The 22,046-nt window shown below is 39.5% G+C and overlaps 1 protein-coding gene across 1 annotated transcript in view; it reads right to left on the bottom strand.

Moving 5' to 3' along the window:
- Window positions 1–16,613: 16,613 nt before the first annotated feature.
- Window positions 16,614–22,046, bottom strand: part of KL (klotho) — a 70,992-nt gene continuing 65,559 nt past the window's right edge. Inside the window, exon 5 of the mRNA XM_066235879.1 lies at window positions 16,614–21,958. Within this exon, the coding sequence (XP_066091976.1) occupies window positions 21,621–21,958 (338 nt within the window). The 3' untranslated portion in view covers window positions 16,614–21,620. The remainder of the gene's footprint in view (window positions 21,959–22,046) is intronic.

Genomic DNA, 22,046 nt, shown 5'->3' with positions numbered 1-22,046 from the left:
TCCCCCTAACTCTCTCCCTCCCTCCCTCCCATATCCTTCCTCCCCTCCACCCTTGGTAACCACCACACTCTTGTCCATGTCTCTTAGTCTCATTTTTATGTTCCACCAATGTATGGAATCATGTAGTTCTTGTTTTTTTCTGATTTACTTATTTCACTCCTTATAATGTTATCAAGATCCCACCATTTTGCTGTAAATGATCTGATGTCATCATTTCTTATGGCTGAGTAGTATTCCATAGTGTATATGTGCCACATCTTCTTTATCCAGTCTTCTATTGAAGGGCTTTTTGGTTGTTTCCATGCCTTGGCCACTGTGAACAGTGCTGCAATGAACATGGGGCTACATGTGTCTTCACGTATCAATGCTTCTGAGGTTTTGGGGTATATACCAGTAGAGGGATTGCTGGGTCATAAGGTAGTTCCATTTGTAGTTTTTTGAGGAACCACCATACTTTCCTCCATAATGGTTGTACTACTTTACAGTCCCACCAACAGTGAATGAGGGTTCCTTTTTCTCCACAGCCTCTCCAACATTTGCTATTACCCGTCTTGTTGATAATAGCTAATCTAACAGGGGTGAGGTGGTATCTCATTGTAGTTTTGATTTGCATTTCTCTAATAACTAATGAAGCTGAGCATCTTTTCATATATCTGTTGGCCATTTGTATCTCTTCCTGGGAGAATTGCCAATACCATGCTGTTTTGATTATCGTGGCCCTATAATATAGTTTAAAGTCAGGTATTGTAATGCCCCCAGCTTCATTCTTTTTCCTTAGGATTGTTTTGGCTATTCAGGGTTTTTTATAGTTCCATATAAATCTGATGATTTTTTGTTCCATTTCTTTAAAAAATCTCATAGGGATTTTGATGGGAATTGCATTAAATTTGTATATTGCTTTGGGTAATATGGCCATTTTGATTATATTTATTCTTCCTATCCAAGAACAAGGAATATTTTTCCATCTCATTGTATCTTTTTCGATTTCCCTTAACAATGCTTTGTAATTTTCATTATATAGGTCCTTTACGTTCTTTGTTATGTTTATTCCTAGGTCTTTTATTTTTTTTGTTGCAATCGTGAAGGGGATTATTTTTTTGAGTTCGTTTTCTAATATTTCATTGTTGGCATATAGAAAGGCTATGGACTTTTGTATGTTAATTTTGTATCCTGCGACCTTACTGTATTGGTTTATTGTTTCTAATAATCTTTTTGTGGAGTCCTTCGGGTTTTCGATGTATAGGATCATATCATCAGCAAAAAGTGATAGCTTTACTTCTTCTTTTCCGATATGGATGCCTTTTATTTCTTTGTCTTGTCTGATTGCTCTGGCCAGAACTTCTAGCACCACGTTGAATAAGAGTGGAGAGAGTGGACAACCCTGTCTTGTTCCTGATTTAAGGCAGAAAGTCCTCAGTTTTATGCCATTTAATAGGATGTTGGCTGATGGTTTATCATATATGGCCTTTATCATGTTGAGATATTTTCCTTCTATACCCATTTTGTTGAGAGTCTTAAACATAAAATTGTGTTGTATTTTATCAAAAGCCTTTTCTGCATCTATTGATAAGATCATGTGGTTTTTGTTCTTTGTTTTGTTGATATGGTGTATTACGTTAACCGTTTTGCGTATGTTGAACCATCCTTGAGATTCTGGGATGAATCCCACTTGATCATGATGTATTATTTTTTTAATATGTTGTTGTATTCGGTTTGCCAGTATTTTGTTTAGTATTTTAGCATCTGTATTCATTAGAGATATTGGTCTGTAGTTTTCTTTCTTTGTGCCATCCTTGCCAGGTTTTGGTATGAGGGTTATGTTGGCCTCATAAAATGTGTTTGGAAGTATTGCTTCTTCTTCAATTTTTTGGAAGACTTTGAGTAGAATAGGAACCAAGTCTTCTTTGAATGTTTGATAGAATTCACTAGTATAACCGTCTGGTCCTGGACTTTTATTTTTGGGGAGATTTTTAATAGTTTTTTCTATTTCCTCCCTGCTGATTGGTCTGTTTCGGCTTTCTGCTTCTTCATGACTCAGTCTAGGAAGGTTGTATTGTTCTAGGAATTTATCCATTTCTTCTAGATTGTTGTATTTGGTGGCATATAATTTTTCATAGTATTGTACAATAATTCTTTGTATTTCTATGATGTCTGTGGTGATCTCTCCTCTTTCATTTTGGATTTTATTTATTTGAGTCCTGTGTCTTTTTTCCTTGGTGAGTCTTGCCAAGGGTTTGTCAATTTTGTTGATCTTTTCAAAGAACCAGCTCCTTGTTTTATTGATTTTTTCTATAGTTTTTCTGTTCTCTATTTCATTTATTTCTGCTCTGATTTTTATTATCTCCTTTCTTCGGCTGGTTTTGGGTTGTCTTTGTTCTTCTTTTTCTAGTTCCTTAAGGTGTGAAGTTAAGTGGTTTACTTCGGCTCTCTCTTGTTTGTTCATATAGGCCTGAAGTGATATGAACTTTCCTCTTATTACTGCTTTTGCTGCATCCCAGAGATTCTGATATGTCATATTTTCATTTTCATTTGTCTGTATATATCTTTTGATTTCTGCGCTTATTTCTTCTTTGACCCATTCATTTTTTAGAAGTATGTTGTTTAGTTTCCACATTTTTGTGGGTTTTCCCCCTCTTTTTTGCAGTTGAATTCGTTTCTAGGCTTTTTGATCAGAAAATATGCTTGGTACAATTTCAATTTTTCTAAATTTGCTGATATTGTCTTTGTGGCCCAACATATGGTCAATTCTTGAGAATGTTCCATGTACACTAGAGAAAAATGTATACTCTGTCGCTTTGGGATGAAGTGTCCTGTAGATGTCTATCATATCCAGGTGTTCTAGTATTTCGTTTAAGGCCACTATATCTTTATTGATTCTCTGTTTGGATGACCGATCTAGAGCCGTCAGCGGTGTATTGAGGTCTCCAAGTATGATTGTATTTTTGTTAGTTTTTGTTTTAAGGTCAATAAGTAGCTGTCTTATATATTTTGGTGCTCCTTGGTTTGGTGCATATATATTAAGGATTGTTATGTCTTCTTGATTCAACTTCCCCTTAATCATTATGAAATGACCATTTTTGTCTCTGAGTACTTTTTCTGTCTTGTAGTCAGCATTATTAGATATGAGTATTGCTACGCCTCCTTTTTTTTGGGTGTTGTTTGCTTGGAGTATTGTTTTCCAGCCTTTCACTTTGAATTTGTTTTTATCCTTGTTGCTTAGATGTGTTTCTTGTAGGCAGCATATAGTTGGATTTTCTTTTTTAATCCATTCTGCTACTCTGTGTCTTTTTATTGGTAAGTTTAATCCATTTACATTTAGTGTAATTATTGACACTTGTGGGTTCCCTACTGCCATTTTATAAATTGCTTTCTGTTAGTTTTGTATCTAGTTTGATTCTTCTCTTTTGTTTTTCTATCATTTGTTTTTGTTTGTTTGTGTTCCATACTTCTTTCCTCTGTTGCTACCTTTTTTAAGTCAAGTGTTTTTGTGGTGTTTTTTTTAAGGGTGGTTACCATTAAGTAATGAAAAGGGTACCTACCATATTCATTGTAGTACCCTATCTTATAAGTATTTCTGCACTTCATCATCCTTTACTACTGTTAATCTCCATCCTCTCCCCCCTTTTTTTCCTTTGTTGTCACAGTTTAAGTTTGGTTTTATTGTGTTCTTGGTGGAGCTGTTGTGGTGTTGTTTTCTTTTGTTCTTTGAATCTGGTTGGAAAACCCCCCTTAGTATTTCCTGGAGTGGGGGCTTTCTGTTGATAAATTCTCTCATCTTTTCTGTATTTGTGAATGTTTTTATATCTCCTTCATACTTGAAGGATAGCTTTGATGGGTATAGTATTCTTGGCTGAAAGTTCCTCTCTTTCAGGGCTTTAAATATTGGGGTCCATTCTCTTCTAGCTTGTAGAGTTTCTGCTGAGAAATCTGATGATAATCTAATAGGCCTTCCTTTATATGTTGTACTCTTCTTTTCCCTGGCTGCCTTGAGAATTTTTTCTTTGTCATTGGTTTGTGTCATCTTTATTATGATGTGCCTTGGAGTGGGTTTGTTGGGGTTAAGAAAACTCGGTGTTCTGTTTGCTTCTTGAATTTGAGGCTTTATTTCCTTCCACAGGCTTGGGAAGTTCTCGTCTATTATTTGTTTGAGTATATTCTCCATTCCATTTTCTTTCTCTTCTCCCTCTGATATACCTATTATTCTTATGTTATTCTTTCTGATGGAGTCAGACAATTCCTGTAGGGCTTTCTCATTTTTTATTATTTTTGAGTCTCTTTCTTCTTCTCTCTGTTGTGCCTCAAGTTGTTTGTCTTCTATTTCACTAATCCTATCTTCAATCTGGGCTGTTCTGTTAGCCAAGCTTGTTACCTCGTTTTTCAGCTCGTGAATTGAGTTTTTCATTTCTGTTTGATTTGTTTTTATAGTTTCAATTTCCTTGGTAATATATTCTTTGTGTTCATTGAGTTGTTTTCTGATCTCGCTATATTGCCTTTCTGTGTTTTCTTGTATATCTCTGAGTATTTTTAAGATTTCTATTTTAAATTCTCTGTCATTTAGCTCCAAGGCTTCCAATATGTTAAGTCTTTTCTCCATAGATTTTTCCACATCTATTTGTGTTACCTCTCTTTCTTTTGTATCCATAATATTCGATTTCCTCTTTCTTATCGGCATCTGAGGGTGGTCTTATTGATAGCACTAATTAGAATTAATAAAGAGTAAAAAGTAAAAAAAAAAAAAAAGGTAAAATACCCCACAAAAAAAAACAGTAATAATTTATTATTTCCCCCTTTTTTTCTCTCTTCTCTTTCCCTCCTCTCCCTTCCTCAGGGAAATATCGTGCCTATAATGGAGGGCCTGATTTGGGGTGAAGAGTTCAAGGGGCAAAAAAAAGGGAGTAGGGATCTACTAAATGCAAAAAAAAAAAAAAGGAAGAAAATCTTAGACAAGCATAAGATGATTTGCTTGTAAGTGATGGTCAACTAAGAGATATAATGAGAGGGATAAGAGGGAACCAGAAAAAAGGACCAAAAAAGAATAATAAAGAAGAAAAAATAAAAATAATAAGTAAAAATCTGTTGTATTAAGTGGAGCGAAGACTAAATATAATGGAGACCTTGGGTTGGGAGGACCCAAAATGCCACAAAAATAAAGAAACAAGAGAAAAAAAATAAAAACAAAAGCAAAAAAGAGAAATAAAGCCAAAAAAAAGCCTTTAGTCCCAAATTAACTAATTTGTTCGTGATTGAGGATTATATGGGAGGAAAGTAAAATGAGAAAAGAAAAAACAAATAGAAAGTCAAAAATAAGAAAAAGAGAAAAACGAAGGAAGAAATAAAATAAGAGGAGGAAAAAAGAAAATAAAGCAATACAAAAAAAAAAACAAAAAAAAAACAAAAGAGGAGAGAGTTAGAGTTAAGTGTTTTGGAGTATAACCTTAAAGGAGGGTGAGGATGAAGAAGAAAAATAAAATGCAACACTCATGGGTAGTGTAGTTCAAGAAAGGGGAAGCATAAGATGGGCAGAGAATAGAAGGACCGAGGTGGAGGAAATAAAGGCAAAAAGATAGAAGAAACAAACAACAACAACAACAAAAAAAAATTAGTGGATCAAGTTGTAAAGTCTGTGGGTTTTTCTTGATTTTGAGAGGTTAACTTCTTCCTTTTTCTTTTCTCTCCCTCTTCCTAGTCGGTGACTCTGTACCCCAGGCTCTGCCCCTGTGTCACTCTTAGGTAGGGATTTGCAGTTGATGGGATTCTATGGCAATGTCATATAATTGGCTTTAGTCTTGCTGGTAGTCACGGCTTGTTGGCGTTTGCAGGGTCCAATGATGAGAGAGTTTGCTTTCTTGTATTCTCTCCTAGTCCCCCCTTTCTGAATTAGCAGCCTGGTGATCCAGCTATAAGGCTGCAACTGCTTCTGCCTGGGGAGTAAGAGGCTCAAAGAGCTGGGAAATCCCCACTCTATCCCCACTCAGTGCAAGGCTTTGGGAAAGGCTCTGAGAGTCAGGGCCTCCAGTGTAATCAGGCGGGGGTGGGAGTCAATTGTTGTCAAGGTGACTGTTCAGCGCCTATCATTTAGTTGGACCTCTCAACCCAGGCTTTCCACACTTTGTAGCCTGTTTTTGCAGGGAAGAAGAGGCACTAGTCTCTGCTTACAACTAGTGTAGTATAGACCTTATTATCTTCCAAGTCCTTCTTGTTAGCGTTTATCCCTGAATATGGAGGCTCTATCAATCAGAAGTTGCCCCCGCCCCTTTAGCGAGAGGCACTTAAAAAATATCACGCCTCTTGTCTTGGATCGCTGAACTGAGAGAGATCTTATCAATTAGAACCGAGGGTGCGCAGATTTTATGGGTTAAGCTAATTTCAGTGATTGGGTCGCAGCTGTGTTTTCGAAGGTATTTTAGGCTGCCTGCGCGCGCCCCTCCCCCAACGCTTGATTGTTAGCTTGAATGGCTGGGTGAGGTGCCCTGCCCACGGAGAGAATCTCCCAAGCCTCTCCCGCTCGCCCCGCCGCTGGCGGCTGGACCGCACCAGACGCAGGATAATGGAGCCCCCTGGGTGTGAGGGCCAGCAGGGCGCCCTGGGCGCGTGGAATGCCCAAGGCACGCGCGCGAATGGGGCGCTCCGGGCACCGGTGGCCGGCGACCCCCACTCGCAGTGTGCGGGCTGCTGGGAACGTCAGCGGTGCTCAACCGGACCGGGAGTGTTCTCGGCTGCTCGCGGCGGCTCGTGGCGGCGGCTCGTGGCGGCCGCTCGCGGTGGCGGTTCGCAGCGCGGCGGCTCGCGGGGGCTCGCGGCGGCCGCTCGCAGCGGCTCGCGGTTCCCAAGTATATGGGCTGACTCACCGCAGGCACACTCCCTCGCGGCTTGAATGCGCGTCGCTGCGGTAGCTTCCTCCACACCCTCGTCTCTCAGATTCAAGTGATAACAGTCCTTTTGCTTTCAGTTTGTGTGGAACTCCGGAATGCTCCGAGGATAAATTTTTCTGTTTCTAGTTGATAAATTTGTTGTGATTTAGGGGAGAGGTGTCGGACGCGCTTCTCACGGCGCCATTCCCGGTAAGTAATTATTATTATATGCTTTAACTTGCTGTAACTCTGCTTTATAAATTTTATAAAGTAAAGTTACTTCCCTACTTTATAAATCACCATTACTGTGGAACCAGTGGGCGGTTAGAAAATTTTACTACTAACAGAGATACAAAAGTGGGCAGTAGGTATAAAAAGGTTGACTACCCCTGCTCTAGAGCAGTGGTCCCGAACCCCCGGGCCGCAGACCAATACCGGTCCGTGTGCCATTTGGTACCAGTCCACAGAGAAAGAATAAATAACTTACATTATTTCCGTTTTATTTATATTTAAGTCTGAACGATGTTTTATTTTTTAAAAATGACCAGATTCCCTCTGTTACATCCATGTAAGACTCACTCTTTACACTTGTCTCAGTCACGTGATACATTTATCCGTCCCACTCTAAAGGCTGGTCTGTGAAAATATTTTCTGACATTAAACCGGTCCATGGCCCAAAAAAGGTTGGGGATCACTGGTCTGTAGGATCTATAAAAAACATTTCTACATATTAAAACTTACAAGGTAACACAATAGTGATGTCATTTTACATATCAAAGACATTCTCAAATCTTTTAGTGTCTACCTCCCATCCCTTTGTCTAGAGGTATATGTTACTCTCGGGATTTCAGGAAGGGAGGAAGAGTTAAAATTAGTGTAGGATATGTAAATATTTTCTCTTATTGAAAGGGAAAGGAAGTTCTTTAGATAACCTTTATTCTCTCAAAGCCTGACTTTTCCTCTTTAAAATGGCATTGCCAATACTAAGTTTTACAGTTCTTTGGCACCTTACCACGGTATTGGGGCAGCGCCTTGTGTGTATAATCTATGGAAGGCTGCAGGTGCTTGCCCTCAGGGCGTCAGATTGCAAATCGCGAGTTGCCTTCCTACTTGGGAGGGGCCATTATTTGCTACTGTTTGCTGGAGAAAGGATTTTTACCCTAGCCTGTTTTGCTGAGAAAAGGAGTGCAGAGAGAATACAGAGGAAGAGAGAGCGCGCTGAGAGGAATCTGGAGGGTGAGTTTGGAGAATGAGTCTGGGGTGTGGAAGCAGAGACTGAGTCGGGGCTTTGGGAGCGCTGAGAGGAAAGTGGTCTTCCCTGCCTGTTTGCTCCTCTGCCATTACGAGACTCTAATAAACATAGTGGCCCCGCATTTTCTGGCTCCACTGTTCCTTTACCATCTGCCCAAATCCAGTGGGAACCTGCATCTGCATGGCCACAATGGTGGCAGGCCCTGGCCTTCCATCTGGTGCAGCTGGCAGAATTCGGATCAGATCAGAATGGAGCCTCTGACAACCTTGAGGCGTGGGGTAGAGGACTAGTCATTACTCCCCAATGTAGGATTCCCCATGGCACTCCTTTTGGGAACTGGGGGCTGGCTATTTTTTACAGCCCTGTAAGAAGAAACTGAGAGCTCTGTGCAAGAGGCTGCCCGAGGTCTGCAAACCGAGCAGCAGTAACGGCAGGAGCTCGGATGGTCACGAGAGAAAGAGCTGCAGACCCTGGAACTGGAGTGAGCACTGGAAAAGGCGGCCAACCAGGTTTGAGAGCCGCTGAGCACCAAATGGCACATGGAACTGAAGCGATCTACAGGTTCATGGGTTGCAGTTTGCCCTGGAAGCTGAACATTGGCAGTGGCAGTTGTTGGAGGATGTTGGGCAAATGAGTTAGTAAAATTTGTGTTATTTGAGTTTGCTCACTTTTATGGTTAAAATATGGCACTGGTAGCTACGTGTGTGCTTGCCCTCAGAGCAGGGCAGTTCATTGCAAGTTGAGGATTGCATTCCTGCCTGGGAAGGGCCATTGTTTTGTTAATGTTTGCTGGAGGAGAGGTTTCCATGCTAGAAAGTTTCAAAAAGGGGAGAAGAAGGAGAAGAAAAGGGAGAAGCCATGTTTGGCAGAGAGGAGGGAGGTGTGCAGATGGGGAACCAGAGCTGAGGGGCTTTGCAAGCTCCACTGAGACTGGTGAGGCCTTTGATTCTAGGAGAAACCAGAGAAGATTCTCTTGGTTGTGGAACCGGAGAATGTGTCCGTGGCTTTGGGAGCCCTGTGTGTTTGCTTGTCGGCTGGTGCGAGACTTTAATAAAGGAATGGCCCACCATTTTTTGGCTCCATTGTCTCTTTACCATCTGCCTTAATTTAATGGGAACCTGCATGTGCATGGCCACAACGGTTGCGACTACTGACCATACATAGGAACAACTGTGGGTTCAGCTTCAGGCCAAGAGCCAGCAGCCGTAGGAGCTGAAGATGGAGCTGTGCCAGCGGAGTGGCTCTGAATTGGTGGGAGCAGGTGTTTCCAGCTCCTCTTCTGAGATGAGGAGGCTCAGGCTGAAGCTGCCGTCCACACACTCAGAAATTGGCCAGTGTTCATCCAGAAGGTAAAAACCCAGCAGCAAAGAGCACCTACGGAGCCCCTGGTAGGCTTGCTGCGACTGTGGGACATAGGGGTGAACGGCATCATGCTCTCTGGATCAGGGGTGAGAGCCTGGCCACTGTTGCCATGTACTCCTCCTTGGGGCAGCGTCTTCAGAGCTACCATGATGACAGGCATGAAGGGGGAGGCCTGAGGCCTTATGTGAACCCAGTTGCCTGTAATGGACCTTTACCTTGGTGATTTGCATAGACAACTGGTCTGTCTATCATGGACTGACTCTTGGACTACAGCCAGAGGGGGACACTGGCTCCCTTGTTGGATGGACATGCTGCTTTTGGACAGTACGAGAGACCCTGATGGGGGTGCACAGCTCCGGTGGAGGCCCTCCTCCACAAATCCAATTGGAGAGATGCACCAAGGACACTTTACGGTTTCCATGGACACAGCCCTGGACTATACAAGTCCTCCCACCAACCGTGGGGTAAGGGCTAGAGATGGGCCTCCAGTGTGCACCTTGGGCAGAGTGCTCAGGGAGACATTGTGAAGGGCGCCTTTGTAATTGTTGCGATTGTATAACTTGTGATGTTGCTGTAGTTTGTTTGTTTGTTCCTCATTCCTCACACAGGGATACCTGTGGTGTACATGGTGAAGCAAGAAAAAGGAGTGGAATATTGGATAAACAAATGTTTTTTTGGGTTTTTTTAGGTTTGCTCACTTGTATTGGGGCAGCATCATGTGTGTATAGTCTATGGAAGGCTGAGGGTGCTTGCCCTCAGGGCAGCAGATGCAAATTGTGGGTTGCCTTCCTGCTTGGGAGGGGCAATTGCTTGCTATTGTTTGCTGGAAAAGGGGTTTTTCCCCAGCCTGTTTTGCTGGGCAGGGAGTGCAGAAAGAATACAGAGGGAGAGAGAGAGAGAGAGCTGAGAGGAATCTGGAGGGTGAGTTCAGAGAACGAGACTGGAGTGTGGAACCAGAGCCCGAGTTGGGGCTTTGGGAGTGCTGAGTGAGAGGGAAGCAGTCTTTTCTGCCTGTTTGCTTGTTTGCCATTACGAGACTTTAATAAACACAATGACCCACTATTTTCTGGCTCCACTGTTACTTTACCATCTGCCTGAACCCAGTGGGAACCTGCATCTGCACAGCCATGGTGGCGGCCACTGGCCCTACAGTCTCTATTAAATCCACTGCTGGGAGAGAGAAGATGGCAGCAGAGTAGGCGGATGCACAGACACCCAGCTCTCAACACCAAACTGGAATACAAATCAATTTAGAAAAAATCAGCATGAAAAACCAACACTGAACTGCAAGAACAGCTCTCAAAAACCAAGGAGCAAAGAGGAAGCCACAATAATCCTGGTAAGGAGTGCCTGAATCTCCTCTGCTTACAAGAAGGGAAGGAGGGGGGTGAGGCTGAGAGCCCAGAGAGGAATTCACAGAGGAAAAAGAGCAGAAACTACTGCTCACAGCCACTTACCTGGCGGCCAGGGAGCAAGGTGGGTTGAAAAGACCAGCTTATCTCCCAAGTGGAAAAGACAGGGAGAGGGACAGACTGTGAGGGGCTAAGGTATGCAAGAAACAAAATAAAAAAGCTGACTCATTCGTGCTGGAGGCGGCCATAGCTGGGGGAGGGACTGAACCTTTCACAAAACAGAGCTGAAGTGCTTCCGGATCAGAGATCTCCGGACATCTATCCAGCTCCAATCAGCACAACAAGACACAGCTGAAAACAAGAAGTGGGGAGGAGGGGCAGTAACTCAGGTCTCCATGGAGATCTGAGATACACCTCCCCCTACTGAAGCTGAGAGAAAAAACCCTGCCCCCAGTGAGATTAGCTGGAGGAAGAGACCTTCAGCGTCTCAGGTTACACCCACAGCATTCCTGGATACAGTTTCAAGGAAGCCCCCTGCTGAGATCAGTTAACAAGACTATCACCTGTTAAGAAAACAAATCAAGACTTCAAAGCTGCCCAAATCCGAAAGTGGATTACAAATAATAGCTGATACCAACCCACGAAGACCTAAAAATAACACAACTGAAAACTGGAGGCAGACAACACCAAGCCTAGACTCAATCAACTCTACAAATAAAAAAAAAAAAGAAGAAGATGAGAAAACAAAGGAGTGCAATCCAAATGAAACCACAAGAGACTTTCGAGAGATGAACTGAGTGATATGGAAATAATCAAACTTCCAGATGCGGAGTTCAAAATAATGATTGTAAGGATGCTTAGGGATCTTAGAACAACAATGGAGGGGGAGTTTGAAAACCTAAATAAAGAAATAGCAAGTATAAAAAAGAATCAGTTGGAGACGACAAATACAATATCAGAAATAAAGACCACAATGGAAGGAATTAAACACAGGATAGATAGAGCAGAGGATCGAATCAGCGAGTTAGAAGACAACTGGAATGAAGGCATGAAAGCAGAGAAGAAAAGAGAAAAAAGACTCAAAAAGTCAGAGGAAACTCTTAGAGAGCTCTGTGACAACATGAAGAGAAATAACATCCGCATCATAGGGGTTCCTGAAGAAGAAGAAAAAGAACAAGGGATAGAGACTTTGTTCAATCATATCATAGCTGAAAACTTCCCTAAATTAATGCAAGAGAAACTCTCACAAATCCAAGAAGCACAGAGGACTCCATTAAAGAGAAACCCAAAGAAACCTACACCAAGACACATCATAATTAAAATACCAAAGCTAAGCGATAAAGAGAAAATATTAAAAGCTGCAAGAGAAAAAAAAGTTATCACCTACAAAGGAGCCCCCATAAGGATGACATCTGACTTCTCAACAGAAACACTTGAGGCCAGAAGGGAATGGCAAGAAATATTCAAAGTAATGCAGAACAAAAACCTACAACCAAGACTACTTTATCCAGCAAGGCTATCGTTTAAAATTGAAGGAGAAATAAAAAGCTTCCCAGACAAAAAACAACTCAAGGAATTCATTACAACCAAACCAATGCTGCAGGAAATATTAAGGGGCCTGGTGTAAACAGATAAAGTGGGAAAAGAATACAGAAAAAAAAAAGAAAAAGGAATACACCTTTAAAGAAGAAAATGGCAATAAACAACTACATATCAATAATAACCTTAAATGTAAATGGATTAAATGATCCAATCAAAAGACATAGGGTAGCTGCGTGGATAAGAAAACAGGACCCATACATATGTTGTCTACAAGAGACACACCTTAGAACAAAAGACACACACAGATTGAAGGTAAAAGGATGGAAAAAAATGTTTCATGCAAACGGAAATGAAAAAAAAGCTGGGGTAGCAATACTTATATCAGACAAATTGGACTTTAAAACAAAGGATATAGTAAGAGATAAAGAAGGCCACTACATAATGATAAAGGGAGTAATCCAACAGGAAGATATAACTATTATAAATATCTATGCACCTAATATAGGAGCACCCAAATATATAAAACAGATTTTGATGGATTTAAAGGGCGAGATCAACAGCAATACTATAATAGTAGGGGATTTCAATACCCCACTAACATCACTAGATAGATCCTCAAGAAAGAAAATTAACAAAGAAACAGCAGACTTATTGGAAACACTAGATCAACTCGATTTAATAGATATCTTCAGAACCTTTCACCCTAAAGCAGCAGAATATACATTCTTTTCAAGTGCTCATGGTACATTCTCTAGGATAGACCACATGTTAGGGCACAAAAGTGCTCTCAACAAATTTAAGAAGACTGAAATCATATCAAGCACTTTCTCCGATCACAATGGCATGAAACTAGAAATGAATCACAGCAGAAAAGCTCAAAAATTCTCAAACACATGGAAACTAAATAGCAGGGTGTTAAATAATGAATGGATTAAGAATGAGATCAAAGAAGAAATAAAGAAATTCCTAGAAACGAATGACAATGAGCATACAACAACTCAAAATTTATGAGACACAGCGAAAGCAGTGCTGAGAGGGAAGTTCATAGCACTACAGGCACACTTTCAGAAGCTAGAAAAAGCTCAAATAAACAACTTAACCCTGCATCTAAAAGAATTAGAAAAAGAACAGCAAGTAAAGCCCAAATGTAGTAGAAGGAAGGAAATAATAAAGATCAGAGCAGAAATAAATGACATAGAGGCCAAAGAAACAATACAGAGGATCAATGAAACTAGGAGCTGGTTCTTTGAAAAGGTAAACAAGATTGATGAACCTTTAAGTAGACTCACCAAGAAAAAGAGAGAGAGGACTCAAATAAATAAAATTAGAAATGAGAGAGGAGAAATAACAACTGACACAACAGAAATACAAAATATTGTAAGAAAATACTATGAAGAACTGTATGCCAAAAAACTAGACAACCTAGATGAAATGGACAAATTCCTTGAAACGTACAAACTTCCAAAAATCAATCTGGAAGAATCAGAAAACTTAAACAGACCAATTACACCAAAGGACATCGAAACAGTTATCAAAAAACTCCCAACAAAGAAAAGCCCGGGGCCCGATGGCTTCACAACGGAATTCTACCAAAATTTCAAAGAAGAACTAACTCCTATCCTTCTCAAACTATTTCAAAAAATTCAAGAGGAAGGAAGACTTCCAAACTCCTTTTATGAGGCGAGCATAATTCTGATTCCAAAACCAGGCAAAGACCACACAAAGAAAGAAAATTATAGGCCAATATCTCTGATGAATATAGATGCTAAAATCCTCAACAAAATATTAGCAAACCGGATCCAACAATATATGGAAAAAATCATACACCATGATCAAGTGGGATTTATTCTGGGGAGGCAAGGCTGGTACAATATTCGTAAATCAATCAATGTGATTCATCACATAAATAAAAAGAAGGAGAAAAACCATATGATAATTTCAATAGATGCAGAAAAAGTATTTGATAAAATCCAGCACCCATTCATGATCAAAACTCTTAGCAAAGTGGGAATACAGGGAACATACCTCAACATGATAAAAGCCATCTATGAGAAACCCACAGCCAACATCATACTCAATGGGCAAAAATTAAAAGCAATACCCTTAAGATCAGGAACAAGGCAGGGGTGCCCCCTTTCACCACTCTTATTTAACATAGTCCTGGAAGTCCTAGCCACAGCAATCAGACAAGAAGAAGAAATAAAAGGCATTCAAGTTGGAAAAGAAGAAGTAAAACTATCATTATTTGCAGATGATATGATATTGTATATAGAAAACCCTAAAGTCTCAGTCAAAAAACTACTGGACCTGATAAATAAATTCAGCAAAGTGGCAGGATATAAAATCAATACTCAGAAATCAGAAGCATTTTTATACACCAACAATGAACAGTCAGAAAGAGAAATTAAGGAAACAATCCCCTTCACAATTACAACCAAAAAAATAAAGTACCTAGGAGTAAACTTAACCAAGGAGACTAAAGACTTGTACTCGGAAAATTACAAAACATTGATAAAAGAAATCAAGGAAGATACTAACAAGTGGAAGCATATACCGTGCTCATGGTTAGGAAGAATAAACATCATTAAAATGTCTATATTACCCAAAGCAATTTATAAATTCAATGCAATACCAATTAAAATACCAATGACATACTTCAAAGATATAGAACACATATTCCAAAAATTTATATGGAACCAAAAAAGGACACGAATAGCCTCAGCAATCTTAAAAAAGAAGAATAAAGTGGGAGGTATCACACTTCCTGATATCAAGTTATACTACAAGGCCATTGTACTCAATACAGCCTGGTACTGGCATAAGAACAGGCATATAGATCAATGGAATAGAACAGAGAACCCAGAAATAAACCCACAGTTCTATGGACAACTGATATTTGACAAAGGAGGTAAGGAAATACAATGGAGTAAAGACAGCCTCTTTAACAAATGGTGTTGGGAAAATTGGACAGCTACCTGCAAAAAAATGAATCTAGATCACCAGCTTACACCACTCACAAAAATAAACTCAAAATGGATAAAAGACTTGAATGTAGGCCGTGAAACCATAAGCATCTTAGAAGAAAACATAGGCAGTAAGCTCTCCGACATCTCTCGGAGCAATATATTTGCTGATTTATCTCCACGGGGAAGTGAAATAAAAGACAGGATAAACAAATGGGACTATATCAAACTAAAAAGCTTTTGCACAGCTAAAGACAACAAGAACAGAATAAAAAGACAAACTACACAATGGGAGAACATATTTGACAATACGTCTGATAAGGGGTTAATAACCAAAATTTATAAAGAACTTGTAAAACTCAACACCAGGAAGACAAACAACCCAATCCAAAAATGGGCAAAAGAGATGAATAGACACTTCTCCAAAGAGGACATACAGATGGCCAATAGGCATATGAAAAAATGCTCAACATCACTAATCATTAGAGAAATGCAAATTAAAACCACAATGAGATATCACCTTACACCAGTCAGAATGGCGCTTATCAACAAAACAACACAGAATAAGTGCTGGCGAGGATGTGGAGAAAAGGGGACCCTCCTGCACTGCTGGTGGGAATGCAGACTGGTGCAGCCACTGTGGAAAACAGTATGGAGATTCCTCAAAAAACTGAAAATCGAACTGCCTTTTGACCCAGCTATCCCACTTTTAGGAATATACCCCAAGGACACCATCGAACGGCTCGAAAAGGAGAAATGCACCCGCATGTTTGTGGCAGCATTGTTCACAATAGCGAAGATCTGGAAACAGCCCAAGTGTCCGTCAGAGGACGAGTGGATTAAAAAACTTTGGTACATATATACTATGGAATACTACTCAGCCATAAGAAATGATGACATCGGATCATTTACAATAACATGGATGGACCTTGATAACATTATACGGAGTGAAATAAGTAAATCAGAAAAAAAACTGAGATGAATCCATACATAGAAGGGACATAAAAATGAGACTCAGAGACATGAACAAGAATGTGATGGCAACAGGGGCGGGGGGGTTGGGGGAGGGGGGGAGGGGGTGAAGAAGGAGAGAGGGGTTAGGGGAGGGGCACAAAGAAAACCAGATAGAAGGTGACAGAAGACAATTTAACTTTGCGGGAGGGGTATACAGCACAATCAAATGTCAAAATAATCTAGAGATATTTTCTCTCAACATATGTACCCTGATTTATCAATGTCACTGCATTAAATTTAATAAAAAATATTAATATTAAAAAAAAAATCCACTGCTGGACACAGGTGATGTCAATAAGCTAATTCTGTTCATTAATTTATTCCATCACTCATTACCTCATTTACTCAACTAATCAATATTTATTGAACAATATTTATTAAAAGACACTGGGTTAAATTAAGAAATAAATAAAACAAAAAAGAAATGGCCCCTGCTTTTCCCTCTAGAACCAAGGCCTTCCCATCAAGGTTGGTCTGTATCATCCACACTAACATTCTTCCAAGGAGAACTCTGGAGCAGCACTGTTCATATTATGTTGAATCTAGATGTTATAGAACAATTCAATTGTTCTATCAATTTGGAAAGGGGCAATTTAAATTAGAGAAAATACTGAATTAAGAGTCCATATAAAAAGAGAGCCAGCTTGCCCTGGCCCATGGTAAAGCATTGTCCCAATGTGTGGAATCCCAGGTTCAATTCCTGGTCAGGGCAGGTAAGAGAAGCACCGATCTGCCTCTCCATTCCTCCCCCTTCCCCTCGCCTTCTCTCTCCCTCTCTCTTTTCTCTTCCCACAGGCGTGGCTAGAATGGTTCTGAGTTGGCTCCAGGTGCTGAGGATGGCTCCCATGGCCTTGCCTCAGGTGCTAAAATAGCTTGGTTGCCGAGCAGAAGAGCAGCGACTCCAGATGGATAAAGCACCTTCGGGTAGCAGGCTTGCCGGGTGGATCCTGGTTGGGGCACATGTGGGAGTCTGGCTCTGCCTCCCCACGTCTCACTTAAAAAAAGAATGGTACCTGATAACACATCTTACAAACACAAAGTTTCACTAGTTGAGGAACAGTGTCAATAATAAGGAAAAAAGTTATAATTTCCTTAGTGATTAGGCTAGAGGTTACAACTTAGGACAGCAGTTTTACTGCCTTGCTACCTAAAAAAACAGGTTATCAAAGATTATCACGTACAAACGTATCACCCCTTCCTCTGAAAACATAGGATTGAAGTGTGTGCTATCTAACACAGCAGTTTCTGATTCTTGACAGTTGTCCTATTAAATTAGTTGCTGGACAAAGGTGATGTCAGTGAGCTAATTCTGTTCATTAATTTACTCCATTACTCATTCCTACATTTATTCAACTAATTGACATTTATTGAACAATATTTATTAAAAGACACTGGGCTAAAGATATAAATAAAACAAGAAAGACATGGCCTCTGTTTTCCTCTCAGAACCAAAGCCCTCCTGTCAAGGTTGGTCCGTATCATCCAAATTAACATTTTTCTTCCAAGACAGAACTTTTGAGCAGCATTGTTCATATTAAATGTTGAATCAAGATGCTATAAAATGATGCAATTGTTCTATCAATTTGGAAAGGGGCTATATGAATTAGAGAAAAGACTGAGTTAAGAGTCTATGTAAGCCTGACCTGTGGTGGCGCAGTGGATAAAACATCGACCTGGAAAGCTGAGCTTGCTGGTTCAAACCCCTGGAGTTACCTGGTCAAGGCACATATGATGCTTCCTGCTCCTCCCCCCTTCTCTCTCTTTCTTCTCACTAAAATAAATAAATAATTTTTAAAATTAAAAAAGAGTTTATATAAAAAGAGAGGCAGCTTAATCTCACCACCTGAATTAATATTCAGAATTACAAAATGCTTCTGTCCTCATAGATGCCTTTAAAATATTTGTTTTAATCAATAGCTAAGCTTAATTGTAAAGTTATTTGCCAATTATTTCTATGGAGTATAAAGCTTAGAAGATTCTTAAAAAAAAGTTTAATCTTCTAAATTGCTAAATATTTGGGGTATCTTAATTATGCTATTGGGTGACTTAGCAGAGCCAAGCTTTCTTTCTAAGCCTGCAATGAACGATACAGTAGCCAATAGGCACATGTGGCCACCGGACACTCCCAGTTCAGCCAATTCCAATAGAGGTCCAGAGGTACTGTACTTGTAAAATACACACCAGGTTTCAAAGACCTAATGTCAAATAAGCATGTCAAAGTTTCAATCCTTTTTGATATTGATTGCCTGTTGAAATTATACTGCATATTTTGGATATGTAAGAAAAATACAATATAGTTCAAGCTTTATTTCTTCTGTGCATTTTTCTTTCTTTTACATGATGACTAGGCAATGTGAAATACGTGGCTTGCCTTCTGTCTCTATTGGAGAGTGCAGTTATAGATAACATAAAGGAAAGAGTCTATGCATTAGTGGGTTCTAATGTTGTCTGTGGAAGACAAATATTTTAAAAAAATGAAACAGAAAATGTCCTTAATGAATCTGAATACCAGTCCTTCAAAATCAAGGCAAAATGAATAGGGCTAGAGGCCCGCCTGGGTTTAAGGGCAGGAACTGTGAATGTGGGCAAATTCAAAAGTGGCAGAAAGTGACCCGGAGGCCTCAGGGAACCACAGCTTACCATTCAACGCCCCTGTAGACTTGGTGCCACAGCTACTAAGAGATGTAGGAGTTCCAGGCGAATGGTATCTATATTTAAACATATATTTATACATACATATTTATAAATATACTTGTATATATATGCGGTAGTCAGAAGTAGGTTTATAGCTGTTGGAATTGAAAAAGACACAGAGGTTATGATTATTACAACAATAGCTTTATTAAAAGAATGTCACTCACAACTGTAACCCTACTTTTGCCCACCCCATATGTGACACGGTGAAAGCCCAGAACTCCAGAGAGTAGAGCATCAAAAGGAGTGCGGCGCTCTGAGAGACCCCTTAAAATGCGTATGCTCAGGTCTGATCCAAGAGGCAACCTCTCTCCTTTACGGTGGGTGGTGAGCCACCAACCTCCCCGTAAAGTCTATGGGGACTCAATGGTAGCACTATGCTCATTGTCATGCAGTCAAATAATTTTGAAACATTGTTTCTCCCCCATTCTTTGGCATCTGTTTTGTCCCTTTTAGCTCTTCCCTTATTTTGCTCTCTTAGTGTCTGAAATGATCTCTCAGCTCAACCACAGAGCTAGCCTGGGGCACCCTCTGCCACCTGCCTTGCAGTTTGCTCTCTCTTGCTGTCACACCTGTTTCTTCATATTCTACATGGTTTAGACAACTCAAAAGAAATTTACTTAAGAAATTTATCTAACAGCCAGTCATACAGTTATAAAAGAAGGCCAAGTTGTCAGCAGATTTATTATAATTCTTTATCAAGGAACATTATTACTTCTCTATACACTCAAAGAAATTACTGTAGCAAGAAAATCACTTTTAAATAACATTATTTAACAGTAATTAACAACAAGAAACTAGTCCAACAAATAGGAATGGTTAAATAAGTTGTGATAAATTTATATAGAATTACTCTACGACTATTAAAAATAGTATGCTTTTGAAGATAAATGACAAAGGAAATGCATATAATAAAAATTACTAATGATATATAACAATTAAAAAAGATACATAAGAATATCCAATATGATCTTAATCTATGTAAAATAAAATACATAGATTATATTAATAGTGACTATCAGGGTAGTGAATATTTTTTTACATATAGTATCTGTTTTAAAATTTTTTACAATGAATATATTACTCTCATAATCAGAAAAAATATATACATAAAATAAACTATGATTCTCTAGTTTCCAATTTTAATAAGTCTAATTTTTAACAGATTAACCCAAAAGCTTATCTTTCCTTGAAAAAAAATTCATACCACCTCTAAAGATGATATATAATACAGAACAGTATTTCTTATCCATTGTAACACTGTATCAGCAAAATTAGTTCTGCCAGATACTACATTGGTTTATCTTACCTGACACAATGTTGGCTGACCCATAAAACAAACATTAAGATTATCTACAACTCCAGTGTAATAGATTTCTCTGTCTAAAAATCAGCAAGACTTATTTAAGGGGCATTAGAAGATAAGACATAATTCTTTCTGGACATTTGTAGCATGTTTTAGCATAAAAATTCAAAGCAAAACTAGTTCAAAGCTAGTTCCGTAGAAGTAGCAGCAAAGCTAGAAACCGGACCTCAGCAATCACAAAGTCAATTTTCCAGTGTTTCCCGACCAAACACTTTGAATCTATTAAGGGTTTTAAAATGCAACTCAGAGAAATGATGGCACATTCTAAAGAGCAAAAAGTAAAGTTATTCTTCATAGTATGAGTTATTATTTTGTTCTTAATCTCTCATTAAAGGTCACCTCATTAATTTCAAGGTCTGTTCTAAAACGGGAAGGTTTATAATCAAACTAATCATAATGTTGCTCATAACACGTACTTTGTACTCCTTCCCTCCTCCAAGCGCCACTGCAGTGGATAATGCATTTCACAATCAGTTTATGCTTCCTGAACACCCAACATCTCATGAGTCATGTTCACTTTTGTTTCCGCATTCAATGAAAGTCCCCTGAGAGAAGGCCTTTGACAAACCCTTCAAGGACCCAGGGTTTAGAGAGCGCCTTGAAAATCACATAAAAATATACTTCTTTAATTTGCTCTGTGAAGCATATCATTAACCAGATATGTAAATTAACATTAGCAACAGAAACATTGCTTTGAAAAGGAGCATTCCAGACTAGGGCTCGTTGTCATCTCTTCTTCTTCTTCAGGGGGAACTAGGTTCAGCAGAGACCATTAGGCATATAGTGGCAGTTGCAGGATGGTTACTTGGGAGTTAACTTTGTATTCCAAGACTTACAATTATTACTTTAAGTAAACATTATATTTAGGAATGGGTACAGATAAAAAAAAAATAGCCTAATCTTGTCTTTAAATTTCTGTAAAAATGTTATAGAATGGTTTGCATTGCTCATGCTTTTGTTACAGAATGTGTTGTAGAAATGATGGCCCTTGTCTGTTTTTTTTTATCAACCTCCAAAAAAACAAATCTAGGCATTATTCACATTATCCAAGGTTTTACAATCACCTGTGCTTATTTCAAAACCTCTGTCATATGCCACAGAAAGGTTTTGTAGAAATCAGATACGTGAAATCTATAGTTTCACAACACTGACAAGTGCAAATGGTCAACAGCTAATGTGTGTGTACAATTATTCCAAAATATGTGAACAGGAAAATGTTCAGGACTATATATAACTTTTCCTGCCTTTTCTAGAGTAGTAAAAAATAAGAGAAAGCAAAACAATAAAAGCAAAGAGGAGAAAAGCGATGAAAGCTAGTAAAGTCTTTCGGGTATGAAAAAAGCTGCACTCGTTGCACAGGGTGAACTCTTCTGGACAAAATCTCCCCGGAGCTTCAGCCCCTGGGAAGCCATTATTGTCAATAATCTTCCTGTAATGTCTCATGGATGCTTTGGGCTCAAACTGATTGGCAGCATACCGGTAGAGGCCAAACTTCGGAGCTGTGCGATCATTAAATGAATATGCAAAGTAGCCACAAAGGTTGATCCCATCTAATACGTAAGCTGGAAAACCAAAAGGACAGGATAATGGTTACAATACTGCGTCCATGACACTTGTACACACAGCCTTTGGGCCAACATTTCAATACCA

This window comes from Saccopteryx bilineata, chromosome 6, assembly GCF_036850765.1.
Source record: "Saccopteryx bilineata isolate mSacBil1 chromosome 6, mSacBil1_pri_phased_curated, whole genome shotgun sequence".
Taxonomy (NCBI): domain Eukaryota; kingdom Metazoa; phylum Chordata; class Mammalia; order Chiroptera; family Emballonuridae; genus Saccopteryx; species Saccopteryx bilineata.
Note: the sequence above shows the minus strand (reverse complement) of the source record. Positions and strands in the feature narration are given on the sequence as shown.